At 37.6% G+C, this 20,217-nt stretch overlaps 1 protein-coding gene across 1 annotated transcript; it reads right to left on the bottom strand.

The window, feature by feature from the left end:
* Nucleotides 1–3,438: 3,438 nt before the first annotated feature.
* LOC127441080 (serine/threonine-protein kinase OSR1-like) lies at nt 3,439–19,434 on the bottom strand. The gene is made up of 18 exons (XM_051698253.1): nt 19,175–19,434; nt 17,241–17,353; nt 14,314–14,422; nt 14,050–14,191; nt 11,512–11,567; nt 10,483–10,592; nt 10,270–10,371; nt 9,998–10,131; nt 9,842–9,890; nt 9,231–9,296; nt 8,990–9,112; nt 6,516–6,554; nt 6,276–6,389; nt 6,080–6,150; nt 5,760–5,812; nt 5,582–5,650; nt 5,397–5,461; nt 3,439–3,515 (listed from the first exon to the last, which is right to left on the bottom strand). Exons 1-18 carry the CDS (start codon nt 19,242–19,244, stop codon nt 3,441–3,443), a joined length of 1,560 nt encoding a protein of 519 aa, XP_051554213.1. The 5' UTR covers nt 19,245–19,434; the 3' UTR covers nt 3,439–3,440.
* Between the last annotated feature and the right edge of the window lie 783 nt (nt 19,435–20,217).

The following is a 20,217-nucleotide window of genomic DNA, read 5'->3' as shown; positions in this document are numbered from 1 at the left end:
ATACCTCCATTGCTGTTGTTCGTGACAGTTCATTAGAGATCAGTGCGATAACACAATGAAACAAAATTAAATGCCACGCTGAAATTATAAAAGCTTTGAATTGAAAATATTTAAATATTCTTCTAAAATGTTGCCAATCCCTCTGAAAAAGCTGCAGAACACTGTAAACAGCAGATAGAACAAAATATTAAACTGAGAGAAGCAGGAGTACCATGGTGAAATGAACTCTCCAGAACATATAGAAACATTACCAATGAGAAATACATGAGTATTCTAAAGAGGTCAGATTTCTTCAACAAGGCCTGATGTCTAAATCTGAAGACCAATCAGTTTATACAATTTTTAAGTAAATTTAAGTTTCTATATCATACGAATAAGAATCAAGAATATGATTTTGATATTCAAAGTGCTCAGTTTAATTACTTCCAATGAATTCCAGAAAAGGGCAGCCAACCAGTTGCGCACAAACAATGAAAATAAATCCTACTGTGATCTCACTTCAGAGGTGAAAAGTGAAAAAGAGAATGCGATAAGGATATGTCCGTAAAATACATAACTGGGTCAACAGCATTTTTAAAAGAAATAATCATGATTAGACTTTGATTTGACAGTCCATTTAAGGTATCTGAAATATCTGAAGATAATTACCACAGTGATATGAATATAGTAAGGTGGCATGCCATTGTATTGTGTTGCTAGCCATATAATCACACATCTTAAACACAAACACACATAACGGACAAACATACCACTGGCATTCCTTCTAATCATCGGCCCAACCAGTCCCGACAATGATGCTTTCAAATAAGGACAGCAAGGCAGAAAAAGAAATGTAGAAAAGAAAAAGTAACCCTCCACTGTTGATACAGTAGAAGTCAATATGTAGCAAAAAAATAAATGCATTATTCAAACATATTCTCAAGCCATGCTAATTATGCAATTTTTTAAGGGATTTCAATCACAGTTATTCATTTTCAGTCATGAAACCCTTTGGGCCAAGTGTTCAGTTTCCCAAAACCCATAACTATGATAACTGTGACCACAGAAAAGCCAACAAAAAGACTGAAGACAAACCACCACGTCCACTCCATGTAAAGGCCAACTGTGAACGGTATGTATACTGTTTATATTATTCATAAACAACACCAGTTCCATTATTTACATGATTTATTTTCTTGATCAAGTACTCATAAGATGCCCCACCCACATTCATTGTTGTATTCACACTTAATATATATATAAAAAAAGAATTTGCACATACACACAAGTGTGAAAGCGAGTGAATGAATCACTGACCCTGTCTGAAATTCATTTTAAAACCACCTTAAAATAGACAGTTGTAGAAGCAAAGGTGAGAAAATAATCAGAAAAATTTAATCTTGAGGTGGAGTGTAAGTCCAGCAAAAGAGGGAAAACAATGAAACATGTTTTTTCCCATTAAAATAATAGCAATAATAGAGATGTCCATGCTATTTTGTTTTCAAAAGGGGTCAAATAAACACACTAATTGCATGTGAACACATTTTCTGCCTATATATACACACACACACATGGAATCAGACATCAGTCTCCAGCTGAGAAAGATGATACTAAGTAGGAAGATGAAACTGACTTAAATATTTACAGAGACACAAACAGGGCCACAAATTTAAATCCAAATGATCCTATTGCTAAAAACTTGATATAGTCAACAATACAAACCTTTAACAAATTTTCACAGTGCTTGCAAGGCGAGCACTGTATCAAAATCCATCATACTTTTATTCTTCTTCTTCTACACTTTCCTGCAATTAATTCAGCTTCATGTATAGACTATATTCCCACTTTTTGTATATAATTTCAGATGTGCAAGGCATTTTTTATATTTTTGTTATAGACTTAAGTTAATAGACTTTTGCATTTAAAAGTTTATGTAATTTTTTTCAATGTTGAAATTCTCTCGTACACCAGCTTAATATGCAGAGTCATCTATAAGTCATTTGCAGGTTAATTTTGCCTAAAAGTGTATCACTGTGCCGCTATTAAATCATTCCTCTGTTTCAGTGGCCTGTCCAGCCCGAAACCGGAAATATTGGACTCGACCAATAGTGTGAGTTTGGGGCAGGACTATCTGTTTGTACATGCAATGGAACACGTGGGGAGTTTTCTAGAATTTGTTTGAAAGCAGCTATTATTTTTGCAATTTCGCTTGATGACGCCAGTGGTGCAGTAACTACACATTTCAGCAATAATATATATATATTTTTTTAAATCCACCGTAGACAGATGTTCAGAATTCAAAACCTGACTGCCAATGAGTATGTCATAACAGCCTGTTTGCATTAAATGATTATTATTTTTTTTATTTCACTAAAAACACTAACAATTTTTATTTGCTGCCTTGCAAGCACTGGATATTCTGTCCAAAACGGCAATCTATTTATGTAACACTATCCACACAGTTGCCACTACTTCCTAATTGATACGCATGTAAATTAAACTTCTAATGTTATGCTCGATCCACAGAATTGCTTATATAATTTCCCAATATAAAATGAAACAATTTCTAGAGAATTTGAAGAGAAACTTTTTTGGAAGTTTGGCATATACATCTAGAGGGAGAAATTCATTTGACACTGAATACTTTAATTCTTGTTGTTAATCTTCTTAACGAGACAAGCTTTTGTTTTGACGTATGGCCCATTTATCAAATGCAAGTCAGTGCAAAATGGTCAGCATATCTTTTAGAAGTCAAAATCTTTCATGCAGTTTGGCATTAGCCCATGCAGAAGGATGGGAATGCATCCCTATAGTGAGAGCAGCTGACAGTAAGGTGCAGTGCACAGGTGTGTCTCAACAGAATTACTGGTGGTGAAGCTTAAAGTCTTTTCTGAGGGAGTAGTAGGACTGATGACTTACCATAGTAACTGGATAATGCATAAAACTAAGATCTTGATCACTCCAAAATGACTGACCACGTTGCAGAGTGGTGTATTGAACAGCTGACTTTATAAGTGTGTCAACATGCACTGTGTGCGAGTCTCTTAAATGCTACTAATGACAATCCTCCCCAGAGCATTCTCCATTGACGTACATAGCACACATAGTCACTCATTCATTTCACAGATGAGATCCACAGCTACCGTCTACCTACAGTTGTAAATTCAGTAATACTACCAAACATAAGGCATTCTTCTGATATCTACCAGTATAAGGAGTTGGTTCAAATTGTGCAAATGTTTAAAGCAACAGAAAATAACATACATGAATACTGTAAACATCTGAGGTGCACTCCTATGAAGATCTCGTCTGCAGTCCTATTCAACATTTGTTAATCCTATGTGGTGTCAGGTTCCTTCTGTCTCTTTGGCAGTAGTGGTTTCTTTAGGCCAATGAAAGCATTTACAATGCACTCTTGTGCGGAGCAGTCTGTGTTTTATGGTTGCTGGTAATACTAGGTTTTAACTTATACTGAGCTGAGCAAATCCCATGAGTTTAACATCGTCTGGGATTTCAGAGCTGTCCACTCCTGATGCCTAAATGGAACAAAGATAAACATGATGCCAAATATAAAACAACACTTTCAATTAATGAAGCCAACACATAGCAGCTCTGACCGATGCACTGTTAGGCTTGATTCACAATGCACACACAAGCAGTTGAAGCAGCAGCACAACAACGGCAGTAGGGGTGGGTAAAAATATTGTTTTTTCTGATGCATCACGATCTTCATTTGAACGATCTCGATATCAATTCTTAAATCCCAAGATCGATTTTTCACTCAACGTGCAACCCTCCACTACAATGTGAGGGAACCACTCGCATTTGCAACCAAATTTCACGCTATGTGACTTAAGTGAATATACCATGCATCAGATGAGGTAAAGCCATTCGAGTCCTCTCTAGTTAACATGCACTCATTTAAAGGTGTTGTTTACAGAAATACCGTATTTTGTTTAAGAGACATTTTGTGTTCAACAAATAATACAAATTATGCAATTTAATAATAAATATGTAACAAAAATAATATATGAAATATAATGTCTTATTTACTGATTAAATACATTTATTTTTAGAGAGAATTTATTTTATATGTAAGCAAAAGGGACATTATAACCGAAATAAACCAATATGAATCGATATTGAATCGAAATCGTATTGAAAGCCTGTGAATAGGAATCCAATTGAATCAGGAAATCTGTATCAATACCCAGCCCTAAACAGCAGTATAGCATTGTGCTTTTATACTGACTGCATTTCTGCTGCGTATCAGGGCTGTGGTTCTATTAAGAAAAAAAAAATCATTTCTGGGTTACAGCATAAAGGAATATTCCAGGTTCAATAAAAGTTTAGCTCAATCGACAGCATTTGTGGCATAATGTTGATTACCACAAAAATGTATTTAAACCCGTTCCTCCTTTTCTTAAAGAAAAAAAAAGGTTACAGTGAGGCACTTACAATGGAAGTGAATGGGGCAAATGTTTGGAGGGTTTAAACAGAAATATATATAATATATATAATTTTATAAAGGCACTCACATAATTCTTCTGTTAAAACTCATGTATTATTTGAGCTGTAAAACTGTTTCAATTGTCATTTTTACAGTCATTTTAGGGTTTGTTGACATTACATTGTCATGGCAACGAAGTTGTAAAATTGGCTGTAACTTTACACAGAAAAGGTTAGTAAGCGTTTTTATCACACTAAAATCATGTTTAAACGCATGTCCTTTATGTCTTGTGGCTAAACTTCTGAAACAGTGAGTATTTTAACGTTAAAAAAAATTGACCCCCATTCATTTCCATTGTAAGTGCCTCACTGTAAACCAGATTTGTGCTTTTTTTTTTTTTTTTTTTTTTTAAAAGAAAAGGAGGAACAAGTAAAAATAAGTTTTTGTGGTAATCAACATTATGCCACAAATGCTGTCGATTGAGCTTAACTTGTATAGAACCCGGAATATTCCTTTAAGTATTTCTGTTAATAACTAATTATCAAATGGTTATTGAGGACTGGCCATTGAGAATTATTACAATCTTGAAATCTCATTCCCATGAGGAGGGGGATGCTTTCATATAAATAGTAATTATTCTACATGGAATGAAACCCAAACTGTAGCTGTAAATTATCTGGATTCAGTCAGATTCATTCAGTTGCTTGCATCATACAGATGTGTTGTTTCAAACAACAAGCAAGTTGTTCATTAAAGTCTATATATAAATAAAGCTTATGTTGATGAATAAATGTATAGTGCATTTTCAATGTGTTTGCTGCCAAGTTGTGCAATATGCATAATCTACTAGTATGTACGCTTTTGCTACGCAGTACCGCTTTGCTTAGTGTGACTGACTTGTTATTAAGGGCGCTAAAATATGCATTCGCATGTAGTGTGAAACAGGCCTCAGAGTTAAGTAACTTACCAGCTTAAAAGTGACATTTCCGTGGGTTAGAGGATCATCAACAATTTTCTGCAAATTGGCTGCAACTATAAAAGTTAAAAGCACAAGTATAAGACAAATCCTAAATTTCCAACTTTTTACTGTCATCTTTAAGGGCATTTGCTAAAAGAGCAGCAACTTCTTTCAGATTAGCTCGACACACTCACCAATGACTAAGTCTCTCCCATCCACCAGTCCTGCAGACACAAGTTCCTGAGACACTCCATCAGCTGTGTCTGGATAGAGAGGGCATTCAGTTATATACATTTTGTTGTGACCTAAATTAGAATTGGTCAAATCATTCACATTTATCTAAAAACCAGAGTTCTAGTGAACTGCACAAACCTCGCCCTGGCATGAATTCAAATCTGATATCATTCAGCTCTTTCTTTGTATTCCTGTTGTAAAACAAAGCACATCAAATAATTCAAAAGATAAGTAAAATTAATGTAAGGCACTTGCTTTCTTTTCCTTTCTTTTGGCTGGCATAGACCTTACACAAAATGACATTTTATTTTATAACTGTTCACGGCAGCTAAATGAGCCAAATGAAGCACAACGTGGTGCATTTCTTTAACAAGATGTGTAATTGTTTAAAATATCCTTTGCTGCTCACAATATACGTAATGCATAATTTTTTCAAGTCACTCAATGATGCAAAATACCTTAGTCTTAGGACCAGGCTAATAGGGGTCTTGGCCGAGTCCTGCCATGTTGCAGTAGGTGCACCAACAGCCTGCAAGGACACAATAGCAAGATCTAAGAAGTTAAACCTCAATTATGACCCGAGTTCACTTATTGGGTCATTCACAGAACTGATACAACTGCCAGACATCGGTGACTCCCTACAGTGAAGCTTACCTGGGAGCCTGGACATGACGCTGATATTGTGGCAGTTTCATCTGTGGTTTGTGGCACTTCAGACTGACCTGCAGTTGCTGCCTGCAGGAAGCTTGGCGGATTCCCTGAAAAGATCTTTGAGGACAGCAAAGACTAGATTTAGTGCACAATACTCTATACTCTTAAACTGTCATGGATTTTCTTGAGAATGGTTTTGGGGTAGATTAAGTGTAGTTTTAGGAATTGGGATTTAACTCTCACCTCTGCATTTTGCACGGCTTCCTCCTTGACTCTTGGTGACTAAGAAAAGACAAACATATCCATTAAGACTTAAATGCTTTTTAAAACCAACTAGATTGGATTGTTCTAAATTATAGACTATAGAAGTTTTAGTCTCCAGAACCCTAATGACCTAAATTATTAATAAAGTACCCCCTAAGATTTCAAGTACCGTATTTTTCTGAAACAAGGTCGAACCTGACTATGTCGCAACGGGTCAAAATAAGTAACTGTGTGTAACAGTTTCACATATTGTGTTTTTTTTTTATGTTTCATGAAAGCAACGTGACAAATAAGCCACATCTGTTTGTAACATTTGTAATTCTATGCTGTGCACAAATAAACAGCTTTTAGTCTGTGAGTAAACAATATGCCCGTTGTATTCTATTCATTCATTAACATTAGCGACTGTGGATGTTTCTATTATCTGCAACCCTCTTTGCAATGTATTAATTATCTGGTTTAATAACCGAATATTTTTAGTACGAGTGTGATAAAACATTTTATGGACATGTGAGGAGTTGCGTTTGACAGCGGTCTACAGTTTGTTAGAACACTAAAGTTATAATGGACAAAATATTTAAACTGGTTGCATAAAGTACTTTGTAAAGGCAAAATATTCTGAATTGGCAACTTTAAAACGCTTCTACCGTCTCTATGACTGATGTTTTCATCTGTTTTTGTGTGCGTTTGTTTGACCAGCCAACATCAGTTACGTATAAATTATGTATATAAGTCACTTCGGACTATAAATCGCAGGACCTATCAGATGATGAAAAAAACAACGCGACATATATTCCGGACAATACAGTACCCTAATATTCTAACTAGGGCTGTCAATCGATTTACATTTTTAATCAGTATACCATACTGATATACCAATTAATTAATCACTTATAAATATTTGCTGAAAAAGGCCCCCCAAATATATATACACATACATACACACTGGCGGCCAAAAGTTTGGAATAATGTACTGATTTTGCTGTTTCGGAAGGAAATTGGTACTTTAATTCATTAAAGTGGTATTCAACTGATCACAAAGTATAGTCAGGACATTACTGATGTAAAAAAACAGCACCATCACTTTTTGAAAAAATGCATTTTTGATCAAATCAAGACAGGCCTCATTTCCAGCAGCCATCACTCCAACACCTTATCCTTGAGTAATCATGCTAAATTGCTAATTTGTTACTAGAAAATCACTTGCCATTATATCAAACACAGTTGAAAGCTATTTTTATAAATCTTAAAAAGCTTAACATTGTCTTTGTGTTTGTTTTTGAGTTGCCACAGTATGCAATAGACTGGCATGTCTTAAGGTCAATATTAGGTCAAAAATGGCAAAAAAGAAACCGTTTTCTCTAGAAACTCGTCACTCAATCATTGTTTTGAAGAATGAAAGCTATACAATGCTTGAAATTGCTAAAAACCTGAAGATTTCATACAAAGGTGTTCACTACAGTCTTCAAAGACAAAGGTCAACTGGCTCCAACAAGGACAGAAAGAGATGCGGAAGGTCAGATGTACAACTAAACATCAGAGTCTCTAGTTTGAGAAATAGACGCCTCACATTTCCTCAGCTGACAGCTTCATTGAATTCTACCCCCTCAACACCAGTTTCATGTACAACAGTAAAGAGAAGACTCGGGGGTGCAGGCCTTATTGGAATAATTGCAAAGAAAAAGCCACTTTTGAAACAGAAAAACAAAAAGAAAAGGTTAGAGTGGGCAAAGAAACACAGACATTGGACAACAGATCACTGGAAAAGAGTGTTATGGATCTTAACCCCATTGAGCTGTTGTGGAATCAGCTAGACTGTAAGGTGCATGAGAAGTGTCCGACAAGACAACCACATCTATGGCATGTGCTACAGGAAGTGTGGGGTGAAATGTCACCTGAAAATCTAGGCAAACTGACAGCTGGAATGCCAAGGATCTGCAAAGCTGTCATTGCTGCACATGGAGGATTTTTTGACGAGAACTCTTTGAAGTAGTTTAAGAAGTTCTGAACAATTGTAATAGTAATTTTTCATGTTATTAATGTCCTGACTATACGTTGTGATCAGTTGAATGCCACTTTGGTGAATAAAAGTACCAATTTCTTTCCATAAGAGCAAAATCTGTACATTATTCCAAACTTTTGGATGCCAGTGTGTATGTGTGTATATATATTTTATACACACAATTTTTTTTAATTTTTTTTTTAATGAAATTTCCATATAGTCAGGGAACATGATTAATTGCATCAATTTTGTAACATGTTATTTTTAGTATAATTAATCACACTGAATTAACCTGTTAAAGCAATAGCCTTAATTGTAACCTTTCAATAAAGAACAATAAATATATATTTTTTTTTAAATCTCAGATCAAAGTGATATTTCTGATCATTAAAATATTACACATTATTATTATAGATCGGAGAGGTGATTTGTGTAGTGGACGAGTGTTCACCCGTAAAGCAGCCACTGCAGCCTTGCCTTCCTCACTCTCCACATCTAGCTCATCATCACTCCATTCCCACTCTCCATCCTCAGTCTTGTGGAGACGCCCACTGGAGCCTGGAACCCTCCGCACCTGTTCACATACAAACACGCACACAAAAAAAAACATTAGCACAACTGCTATATTTAAATTTCACATGTAAAATGCATAAACATTAAATAATAGTCAGTATGGTAATTTTGTCACCCACCTTCCGTGCTCGCTCTCCTATTGTTGGTGCCCTCTCCAGCAACTTTTCTTTCAAGTATTCATTGTTCTGAAGGAATTTTAGGAAACATATTTGTTTTGTAACATGCTACATACAAGCCTGCCAGTGGACAACTGGAAACAAGGTCATGCAATTCTAAAAAGGACTTTGAGACACAAACAAATACAATGCAATATTAGATACAATGTAAAAACAGCATCCTATGTAGGTTGTAATGCTGCACAGCAATGCTAAACAGGCTTCGCTGTTTATGCACAGACTACAGTGCCACTGAGCCATTAGGAAAGAAAGGTCTGCTGAGCCAGCATTGCATTGGTTAGAATGCGGGCTATATCCCATGAGCAAGAAATGGCCTTTATAAACCCTAATCCTGTGTATTTACTGCAGTAAACCAGCCATGCTGGACCAGTGATTTGGGAATGTTTAGGTGCCAGCTGCTTTAGCCAAACTAAATAATTAATGGCCAGCTGGCAGCAGTCATTACACAAAATGGACTACACCTTTGTGCACTTAGATTACAGTTGGTGAAATGGTAACCGTAACTCCTAACCTCATTCCTTGTAACTTTGCAACTTTGGGTTGCAGTATCTCACCTTGGCTTTTGTAAAGAACTTGTTTTTTAAAAGCTCAGCAGCTGTTGGCCTGTTAAAAGAACACAAACATATTATTAAGATAAAGACCAAAAAAAAAAACCAAACAAAAAATGTAAAAAGAATATTCAGAAAATTTTTGCTAAAGTGTTGCACTACCGTTTCTCTGGATCTTTCTGGAGGCACGAGGAGATCATCTTCCGAATGGATTTCCCATACTTTTTGACCATCTCTTTATCTGTAACTCCAGTCTCTAGACAAGGAGGGTCATTCTGCAGGGTTAACATGAGAACCTAAAGCACCCAAAAATTGGGAAGGGAAGAAATGAAGGAAGACAACATAAATCATTATAAAAGAATAAGTAACTACCAGAGCCTGAACGATTGAATGATTTGCTGTTGGCAGGGTCCATGGCAGGTTCTGCAGTTTACCTTCATTGGAGGGTACTTGTGATACGGAGCAGCTCCAGTTGCCAGCTCTATAGCCGTAATTCCAAAACTCCAAATATCAGCTTTGAAATCATAGCCCCTAACCTGTAAGTGAGCACAGAAATCATGTTGACCTCATAATAAAGACAGTCAGTTCATGTTCCCACAATATATTAAGATAATGTTGGAATATTTGTTACACTGGTCAACACAAACCTGTTCCATCACCTCTGGGGCCATCCAGCAGGGAGTTCCCACAAAAGTCTTCCTTACTTTGTTCCTAGTCATGTCTCCCCCAGTTGCTAAAAAGGCACTAACACCAAAGTCTTTGAGAAAAGCAGACAATAAATCGATCAATCTTCTGGTTCAGACCCATATCAATGTAGTTGTATACTCTGTTCTTTACAGTATACAGTGGCCAGCAACATAAACAACATTAAATGCAATAATTCACCCAAGAATGAACATTGTCACCCTTTACTTACTTTCTCCCGTGAAACTTTCTTACTTTCTTACTTTTCCTAACACAAAAGGAGATTTAGATAGGAAAGCAATCTCAGTCACCATTCTCTTTCATTACATGTTTTTCCATACAATGAGAGTGAATGGTGACTAAATGGGGGGGGGTTGTGATGTCGCACACCGGACACGTCCTGGCGGAAGACATGGCACGTTCTAAAATTCGAAACAACTGTTTTCAATGAAGGTACGCACACCGCCGCCGCCACTCGCCGTCTGTCGGTGGCAGCCAGCTATGACTCCGTAGTTGCTCAAATTTCTGCCGCGCCATGGAGCGCAACTCGCATATTTTCCATTAAATTCAACCCAAATCATTATCAAAGGACATAGATTATTTACTTTAGCATTCTTCATTCTTGAACAAGAGAAAAACTTTGGTAACTTCTGTGTGTACTGTCTGCAACCTGAACCGCATTGACATGCCCCGTGTTTGATACCTGTGCTGTGCTTTCGCCTAACATCTCCTTTTGTGTCCCGTTGAACAAAAGTTTATACAGCTTTTACACTACAAGAGGGTGAGTAAATGACAGAATTTTCATTTTGGGGTGAACTATCCCTTTTAAGGCACTCCTATTGCGTATTAAGATAAGAACATTCAGTATAAGCTGGAAAGAATTCATTAAATATTTCATATACTCTGCATACTTAATTGAATGTGTTTCAAACTATTTAATCACAAAGATCAGAATAATGTAGTAATAAGATGCACTGAGAGCGAAACTCCACCTGCAATTTGTACCGATCCATCCTCTCCTAAAAGAATATTTCCTGCCTTAACATCCCTGTACAGAGAAAAGTCAATTTTAGTGCACAGGCACAGCAAACAAGAGCTCAAAATGTTAAAGACCTCATGACATTGCCTGACGAATGCATTTATCTTTCCTTGGTTGACGTATTTAATTATTAAAACAGGAAGTTTGTATGGGACATATCAAAGGCCTCATTCCTGCTTTTTAATATCCAATAGGCTTGTCCAATTTTGTCACAGCCATTTACCATGACTTGCAATACTTGCCCAGTACTGGCAAGTCTGCAGGTAGTATTATGGAGAGGGATATTGCAGAGAGCATTTGATTTGACAAAAAATAGTGATGTGCATGTTGAGTCCCTAATATTAATATTCCACTTTACCCAAAAGAAAAGACTATTTGAAAAGCGCAGCACAGCTAAAGGTTAGTTTAGGAGTACAGTAGCAAAAAGATTACTTTAACAGATATGGATTAAAGGCAACAAAGCTCCAATTTTGATTTCATGGGGTCTTTAAAGGCATAGTTCACCCAAAAATGAAAATTCTCTCATTATTTACTCACCCTCATGCCATCTCAGATGTGTATGACTTTATTTCTTCTGCTGAACACAAAGATTTTTAGAAGAATATCTCAGATCAATACAAAAGCAAGTGAAAGTTGGCCAGAAATTTGCAGGTCCAAAAAGCACATACAGGCAGCATAAAAGTAATCTATATAACTCCAGTGGTTTGATCTATGACTTCAGAAGGGATTATAATAGTTGTGTGTGAAAAAAGGGCAATAGGAGTCAGTTTTTACTATAAATCTCCACATTCACGCCACATTCTTCAGCTTTTGTTTATTGGTGATCCGCATTCTTCGTGCATATACCGTATGGGGCTAGTCAAAGGTGGAGATTCATAGTAAAAAATCCACACCTAGCATATTGCTTCTGAAGATATGGATTTAACCACTGGAGTCTTATGGATTCCTTTTATGTTGCCTTTATGAACTTTTTGGAACCTTTAAGTTCTGGTCACCATTCACTTGCATTGTAGGGACCTGATATATTCTTCTAAAAATCTCTGTTTGTGTTCTGCAGAGGAAAGAAAGTCATACACATCTGGGATGGCTTGAGGGTGAGTAAATGAGAGAATTTTCATTTGTGGGTCAACTATTCCTTTAAGAATGGTAAATCATGTTTAATTGGTTTTTCGACAGACGTGATTCCCTCTGGGTTGGGATTGAGTCTTCATTGTGTTATCCAAGATTGTTATGTTCTTTGCCATTTATTTCTAATATTCAAAGGATTCAATCTCTGTCTCATAAGTTCACTGTGGCAAATACTCTTCTGGTTTGGAATGATGTTAGGAAATACTTTAACTATTCCATCTAAGTAATCTCTTAAATCTCCCACTGCGTTCGACCCTGATCTTCCCCTATCAGTACAGAACATTGGGCTTCAGGCCTGGATGTCAAGCGTTGTGTTGGTGTTTGGCCATTTATTAAAAGATGGTAAAATGAAATCATTTCAGCAGTTAAGACAGGAATTTAATTTGCCCGTTAATGATTTTTATAAGTTTTTCAACTACGGCACTTCATAGTCACAGATAAGAGAAAGTAACATACGATTTACTCTTACTAAAGTAGAAAACAGCTTTTTTCCTCATCTTAAGAGGTAGATCTCTGACTTATACATTATGTTATCTAATGTAAGTCCTTCATCTTTTGATTCTTTGAGGGTAATATGGGCAAGGGACATCTGGTCTTCTTTCACTGACGAGGAATGGTTATCTGTTTGTACAAGTGTTTTTCCTAAATGTGCCCCAATTTCAGTCCATGAGCAAAATTTTAAATTTATCCATAGGACTTACTTCACACTTGGTCGCCTTGACAAATTATTTCCTAATACTTCTCAATTATGCTTTAAATGTAAGATAGACATCAGCACTGTGATGCACATATTCTGGGATTGTGATAAGATCAAAGCCTTTTGGAAAGAGATACATAAAGTTATACAAAAAAATCATTTCCAAACATATATCTCTTGAATTGTACAGTTGACATAGGTCTTGATTTAGATAAATTACGTGTATTGAATTTCTGTATATTTTTGGCAAAAAAAATGTATACTATTGTTATGGTCTACTTCACAGATACCTTCAGACAAAATGTGGATGTATCAGGCCGCTACTCTTTTGCCACTTGAAAAACGTACTTGTGACCTACATCATAGGTCTGACATTTTCTGGCGCACTTGGTCTTTTCTTTGGGACTTCCTTGAAGGAGCTAATTGATTATCACGTTCCATCTATCACTGTTTGTATTTTACTTTCGCAGGTTTTTATTTCTTCTTCCTCTGTTTGTAATTACTGTGAGCTCTACATGTCTTTAATATGCCCTGTTCTGACCTACAATGCGTTTAAAGAATGTAAGACAACGTATGGTTGTACATGCCGTCTTGAGATCCTAAACCTACATATATGCAATTATAAACAACACCAAACAAGGTTACAGTGACAGCATATACATATACCTGTGAATCTGACCATTTTTGTGTAGATAATCCAGACCCTCTAGCACCTCTTTTAGTATGGTGGCAATACTGGCCTCATCCATCACACCTGATTTGTGCTCCCCTTTGGAAATGATGTACTTAATAAAATCAAGAACTGAGCCTGTAAACAGAGATGAGTGGAAGGATGTTGTATTATAGTGCTTTATCCTAATACCCCTTTTCCGATCCTCCTTTATTCAAGACATGCATTCAATATGTTTAATAATGGATGAAGAAACTAACCACCACTGAGCAACTTCATGACCAGCCAAAGCTCGTCCTTAACCACAAAGGAGGTGTAATAAGACACAATATTTGGGTGATGGCACTGGCTCATGGCCTGGATCTCTTTCTAAAAAAAGAATGAAAGAAATGTTAGGAAGCAGTAAACGTTTACATCTAAACACAAGTTTTTGAAAGGCAACACTGGCAAGTAATTGCAAACAACAGGCCCCATTTAGATCGCTCATGACTGCCCAACCACAAACTTCAGGGATCAAATTAGTTCAAGATGTGCCCGTTGATGAGTTTGATGCTACAATACTCCAACATACGAATGCTGACACACTCAGTGATTGAAAAAAGGCACATTTTTATATCTATAAATAATAAATAATGACTAAGTAAATGCTAACTGCATTATTTACAAAAATACTTTAAATCTGTACACAAGGTTCCCACATCTTTTAACCAATGAATTTCCAAGATTTTCAGACATTCTTAATTATTAGATAACATTTGTCTATGATGGAGATTACATTAAAAAAGATGAGCATAACCACAAAAAATTGGTAAAGACTTGGTCATGCGGTTTTAAGATTTTACTGATTTCAGTGGTTTCCCATGACTGTCTGAACCCTGTGTACGCCTAACCCATCCTAAATCGAGCCTACATTTTTAAAAGTAATAAAAAAGTCATAATAATAATAATGATATAAAACCAACTGTAGTTAGCCAGTTCTGTCTCAGAGTATATTCTAACTCCGATCCACAGACCATAAAAGTATTCTCTTATGTCTGTGCCAGTTTAATCCTCCTCTGATTGACAGACATGTGGTTGCCTTGCACATGACCTAAGTTACGTCATGACCCGGCCATTTGGCGAAAAAGATCATTACCCTGGGTAAACAAGGCAGACCCTAAATCAGAGAGCAACCATAACACCCTGTAGCAGCCATATCACCCTGTAGCTCAAGGCCGGATGCCACTGATACTAAGCAGGGTTGAGCCTGGTCAGTACCTGGATGGGAGACCTCCTGGGCAAAACTAAGGTTGCTGCTGGAAAAGGTGTTAGGAATGCCAGCAGAGGGTGCTCACCCTGCAGTCTGTGTGGGTCCTAATGCCACAGTATAGTGATGTAAAAAGGCACCGTCCTTTGGATGAGACGTTAAACCGAGGTCCTGACTCTCTGTGGTCATTAAAAATCCCAGGGCATAGGGCCTGGGTAGCTCATTGGTAAAAGATGCTGTCTGCTTGCTAGTTTGAAACTCCAGCCAGGTCTCCTAAGCAACCAAATTGGCCTGGTTGCTAGGGAGGGTAGAGTCACATGGGGTAAACTCCTTGTGGTCGCTATAATGTGGTTCATTCTCAGTGGGGCGTGTGGTTGCTGCAGTGGATGGCATGAAGCCTCCACACGCGCTATGTCTCTGTGGCAATGCGCTCATCAAGCCATGTGATAAGATGCACGGGTTGATGGTCTCAGACATGGAGGCAACTGGGATTCATCCTCCGCCACACAGACTGAGGTGACCACAAGGACTTAAAAAGCACATTGGGAATTGGGGGAAAAAAATAAAAAAAATAAAACCCAGGGCACTTCTTGTAAAGAGTAGGGGTGTAACCCTGGTGTCCTGGCCAAATTCCCCCCATTGGCCCTTCTCAATCATGGCCTCCTAATAATCCCCATCCATTAATTGGCTCTATAACTCTACTCTCTCCTCACCACCAACAGCTGGTGTGTGGTAAGCATACTGGTGCACTATGGCTGCCGTCGCATCATCCAAGTGGATGCTGCACACTGGTGGTGGTGGAGGAGAGTCCACTGTTCACTGTGTAAAGCGCTTTGAGCGTAGTGTCCGAAAAAGCACTATATAAATGCAACATTCATTCATTCTTACATGTAAAACCACAGATTGCAGCAGTCCACATAGCAACCTTTAACATAATAGCAAAATGCTGTTTTCAAGCCACTTACAGACAAAAAAAGTCATATTGATGGATTTTGTGATGTTTGTCCCAAATTCTGCAGTTTTCTTGGACATTTGCAGAATTAAACAATTGGCAAAAGTATGCTGCATTATATTTTGCACTGACTCAATTACCAAGAGGTTAAACTTTTGGGTTTTTGTCAAAAGAACCTAACATAATGCACTGAATCTGTGTGCCATTTCAGAATTTAAATTAATTACACGAGGAAGCTTATTTACCTCATTTGGTATATGCTGTATAAACAGGCAATTTCTTTAGGAAATTCTTTCAGATAAAGAGGAGGATGCAAAGAAGCTGCTGCTTAAACTTAATAAAGAATTAATAAACTGCCAGACCTTTTGCCATTCTGTGTATATAGGTGTACAGTACAGACAAAACATTAACCAATCACAACCAAGTGTGCTGATAAAGATGAAGTGCACGTGACTGCCCGCTGTTGTACTTGAAGCAGCAATAACCTCAGCTTATTATGAATAAATGTGGCGTAGGACCCCATAGATAACTTTATTTTTTGCGCTGCTATTTCTCGTGGAAGAGACGCAGCCAATGTGAACGTGCCACTCGCGCTTCACTAATGTCACACTCACAGAGGATGTGCGAGCCCGGTGTAAAAAGTAGACAACTGTACATCTAGAACAATTCTTCTCAGAAATGCTATCATCTGGGAGCCTGTAGTTGCAGGAAATGTTGTTTTTTTGTTCAGTCTACTATACCTACACTTCATGATGATTAAAGAAATAGGCTGCAGTACTTCAATGAGCCCTAGACTCGGAGTACCCCTGACCCCTCACTTACAGGCTACAGTTTGACACAATCATTCTTGTAAAGAGCACATTATCCTTCTAAAGAGCACCAGACAAATAAACTGCCATCCATAAATAACCAGTTCAAGCAGTAGCTCCACCCTAATCAAATACCTTTTGGTGGAGTGGCTTATTTTATGACCAGTAAACAGACATTACCAGGAGCTCATCCATGCTGGTCTGGCATTTCTCCAGATTGATGCGTTTAATGGCCACTTTCTCCTTCCTGGGTTTGCAATACGCTGCTTGGACCACAGCTGTTGCTCCACTTCCTATTTAATACAAGTGGACAAGATCCAAAACAAAACTTTTATTTCATTTAATGAAAGACTAGTTAGTTACTTAGACTAGTAAAATAACCATGAGAGTTAAAAATACACAAAATACTTCTACAATACATAGGATAAAAAAAGCTATTTAAATCTAATTTAAACAACATGTGGGCATTTGTTTGCATTTGTAATATTAAAGGGTTAGAGCATCATTTACTCACTTTCATGCTGTTCCAAACCCATATGACTTACTTTCTTCAGTGGAACACAAAAGGAGATGATAGGTAGAATGTTACACTGAGTCACCATTCACTTTCATTGCATCTTTTTTTCCATACGATGAAAGTAATCTGTGACTGCAGCTGCCATTCAGCCTAACATCTCCTTTTTTGTTCTATGGAATAAAGAAAGACATACAGGTTTGAAACAAAATGAGGGTGAATAAATGGTGGCATAATTTTCATTTTTGGATGAAATATCCCATTTAAAGGAAAGGAATAGTTCACCCAAAAATTTTAATTCTCTCATCATTGAAGACTTTTAGAAGAACATCTCAGCTCTGTTGGCCCATTCAATGCAAGTGAATGGAGGCCAGAACTCTGAAGGTCAAAAAAAGCACATAAAGGCTGCATAAAAGCAAGCCACCCGACTCTAGCGGTTAAATCCATATCTTCAGAAGCGATATGATAGGTGTGGGTGAGAAACAGATCAATATTTAAGTCCTTTATTACTATAAATCTCCACCTTAGACCAGCCCTAACTAATAGGTGGCGATATGCAAGATATCACCAAAAAAAGAAGAATGTGGAAGGGAAAGTGGAGATTCATAGAAAAAAAGGACTTAAATATTGATTTGTTTTTTTACACACACCAATCATATTGCTCCTGAAGACATGGATTAAACCACTGGAGTCTTATGGATTACTTTTATGCTGCCTTTATGTGCTTTTTGGTCCTTCAAAGTTCTGGCCACACATGGACCGACACAGCAGAGATATTCTTCTAAAAAAATCTTCATTTGTGTTCTGCCAAAGAAAGAAAGTCATACACATCTGGGATGACATGAGGGTGAGTAAATTATGAGAGAATTTTTGGATGAACTATCCCTTTAAGTCCTTAACTCTCTAACATCTAATTTAACAATTTAATAGGTTGACATAAAATTAAACTGAAGCTTTAAAATGCCTCTATTTCAGACTGTTCTAAAAGTCGAATAAAAAGGATCAACCTTGCATTCATATTTAAAATCTCTTTTCTATTAATGACAAATTCCTTTGTCAAAAGGGGCTGAAAGATAAACACACAAGTCCTGGGACAACCAGCTCATACCTGGTTATGTGGTTAGAAGTTAGTCCAAGCGCTATCATAATACAGATTTCATCTAGCTTATTTGTATAAACGTTACTTGATTAATTATGCAGCTTGATATCAGAGCAATGTAGGCTGAGTTTCAGTCTGACTGAGACAGGCGGCAAAGGCCGGCATTGTCTTACTAGCCAACTACACAAGTTATCAATTGTTATGGCTCTTTAAGCACTAAACCACCCATGTGTCATCTACATCCTAATGAACCAGTAAGTCGTATGAGCCATTGTGTTGCATCATTGCAGTCTGCTGGCATGATGGGTAGCTAGTTAGCATGGCTAGCGCCCTGAACACCGACAGAACACATCTTACAAGCGCTATGACTCAATTACTCAATGGAGATTTGAAATAACAGAGACCATTTGGGCTCCAGAGCTGTTAAGACCGATGTCTTATTCTATATCGTTTCATCATTCGTGTGATCTGGAGGCTGATGTGTGGATAGAGTCAGCTCACCGATCACCTCCTGTAGCTCATAGTCATCCTTGTTGATAGACCAAGGTTGAGAGCTCGGGTCCTCGGACATGACTGCAGTCAGATAACGTGTACCGTACCGTACGTTACGCTGCACTGTTTCACAGCTGCACGCCTAAAAACCTGAAAAACGGACAATCGGCTGTATTATATTCGCTGTACTTATTTTGATCTCGCCGAACCCTCCTTCAGTCTCAACAGCAAACTTTGCCAGCAGAGATGGTGACCCCGTCTTAAGCGGAAAAAGCTCTTCCTCGTGTCAAAATCTTGGAGGCAACCGAAATTGTGCGGCGTGACGCCACCTACCGGCCATGAGGTCGCGTCACCTGAGGGAACAGCATAGTTGAATGTGTTCTCACTGTTACAGTTTGCATCAGTGGGGTTCAAAAGTCTGAATTGAAAATGCTTCAGTTGAAAATGCTTCTGTTGAAAATGCTTCTGTTTTGCCTTTTTTGCATTTAATATAGTTCATTTATTAGAAATTATATTGTCAGCGTAACCATTTGAGTGGAAAGATAGTATGGAAGTATTTTAATGGCAAATGTTTTGAAAGAAGCATACTGTATTGCACTAATTGAAAAATAAACACATTGCATTAACAGTGCTTCATATGCACCCCCCCATTTGCGACCAAGCTTTAACTTCCTGGCTGATGTCTTGAGATGTTGCTTCCACATAATTTTCCTTCCTCATGATGCCATCTATTTTGTGAAGTGCACCACTCCCTCCTGCAGCAAAGCACCCCCACAACATGATGCTGCCACCCCCATGCTTCACGGTTGGGATGGTGTTCTTCGGCTTGCAAGCCTCACCCTTTTTCCTCCAGACATAACGATGGTCATTATGGCAAAACAGTTCAATTTTCCTTCATCAGACCAGAGGACATTTCTCCAAAAGTAAGATCTTTGTCCCCATGTGCAAACTGTAGTCAGGCTTTTTTATGGCAGTTTTGGAGCAGTGACTTCTTACTTGCTGAGTAGCCTTTCAGGTTATGTCAATATAGGACTCGTTTTACTGTGGATATA

The sequence above is a fragment of the Myxocyprinus asiaticus genome, chromosome 5 (genome assembly GCF_019703515.2).
Source record: "Myxocyprinus asiaticus isolate MX2 ecotype Aquarium Trade chromosome 5, UBuf_Myxa_2, whole genome shotgun sequence".
Classification (NCBI taxonomy): domain Eukaryota; kingdom Metazoa; phylum Chordata; class Actinopteri; order Cypriniformes; family Catostomidae; genus Myxocyprinus; species Myxocyprinus asiaticus.
The sequence above is the reverse complement of the archived record's forward strand: the minus strand, read 5'-3'. Positions and strand labels throughout refer to the sequence as shown.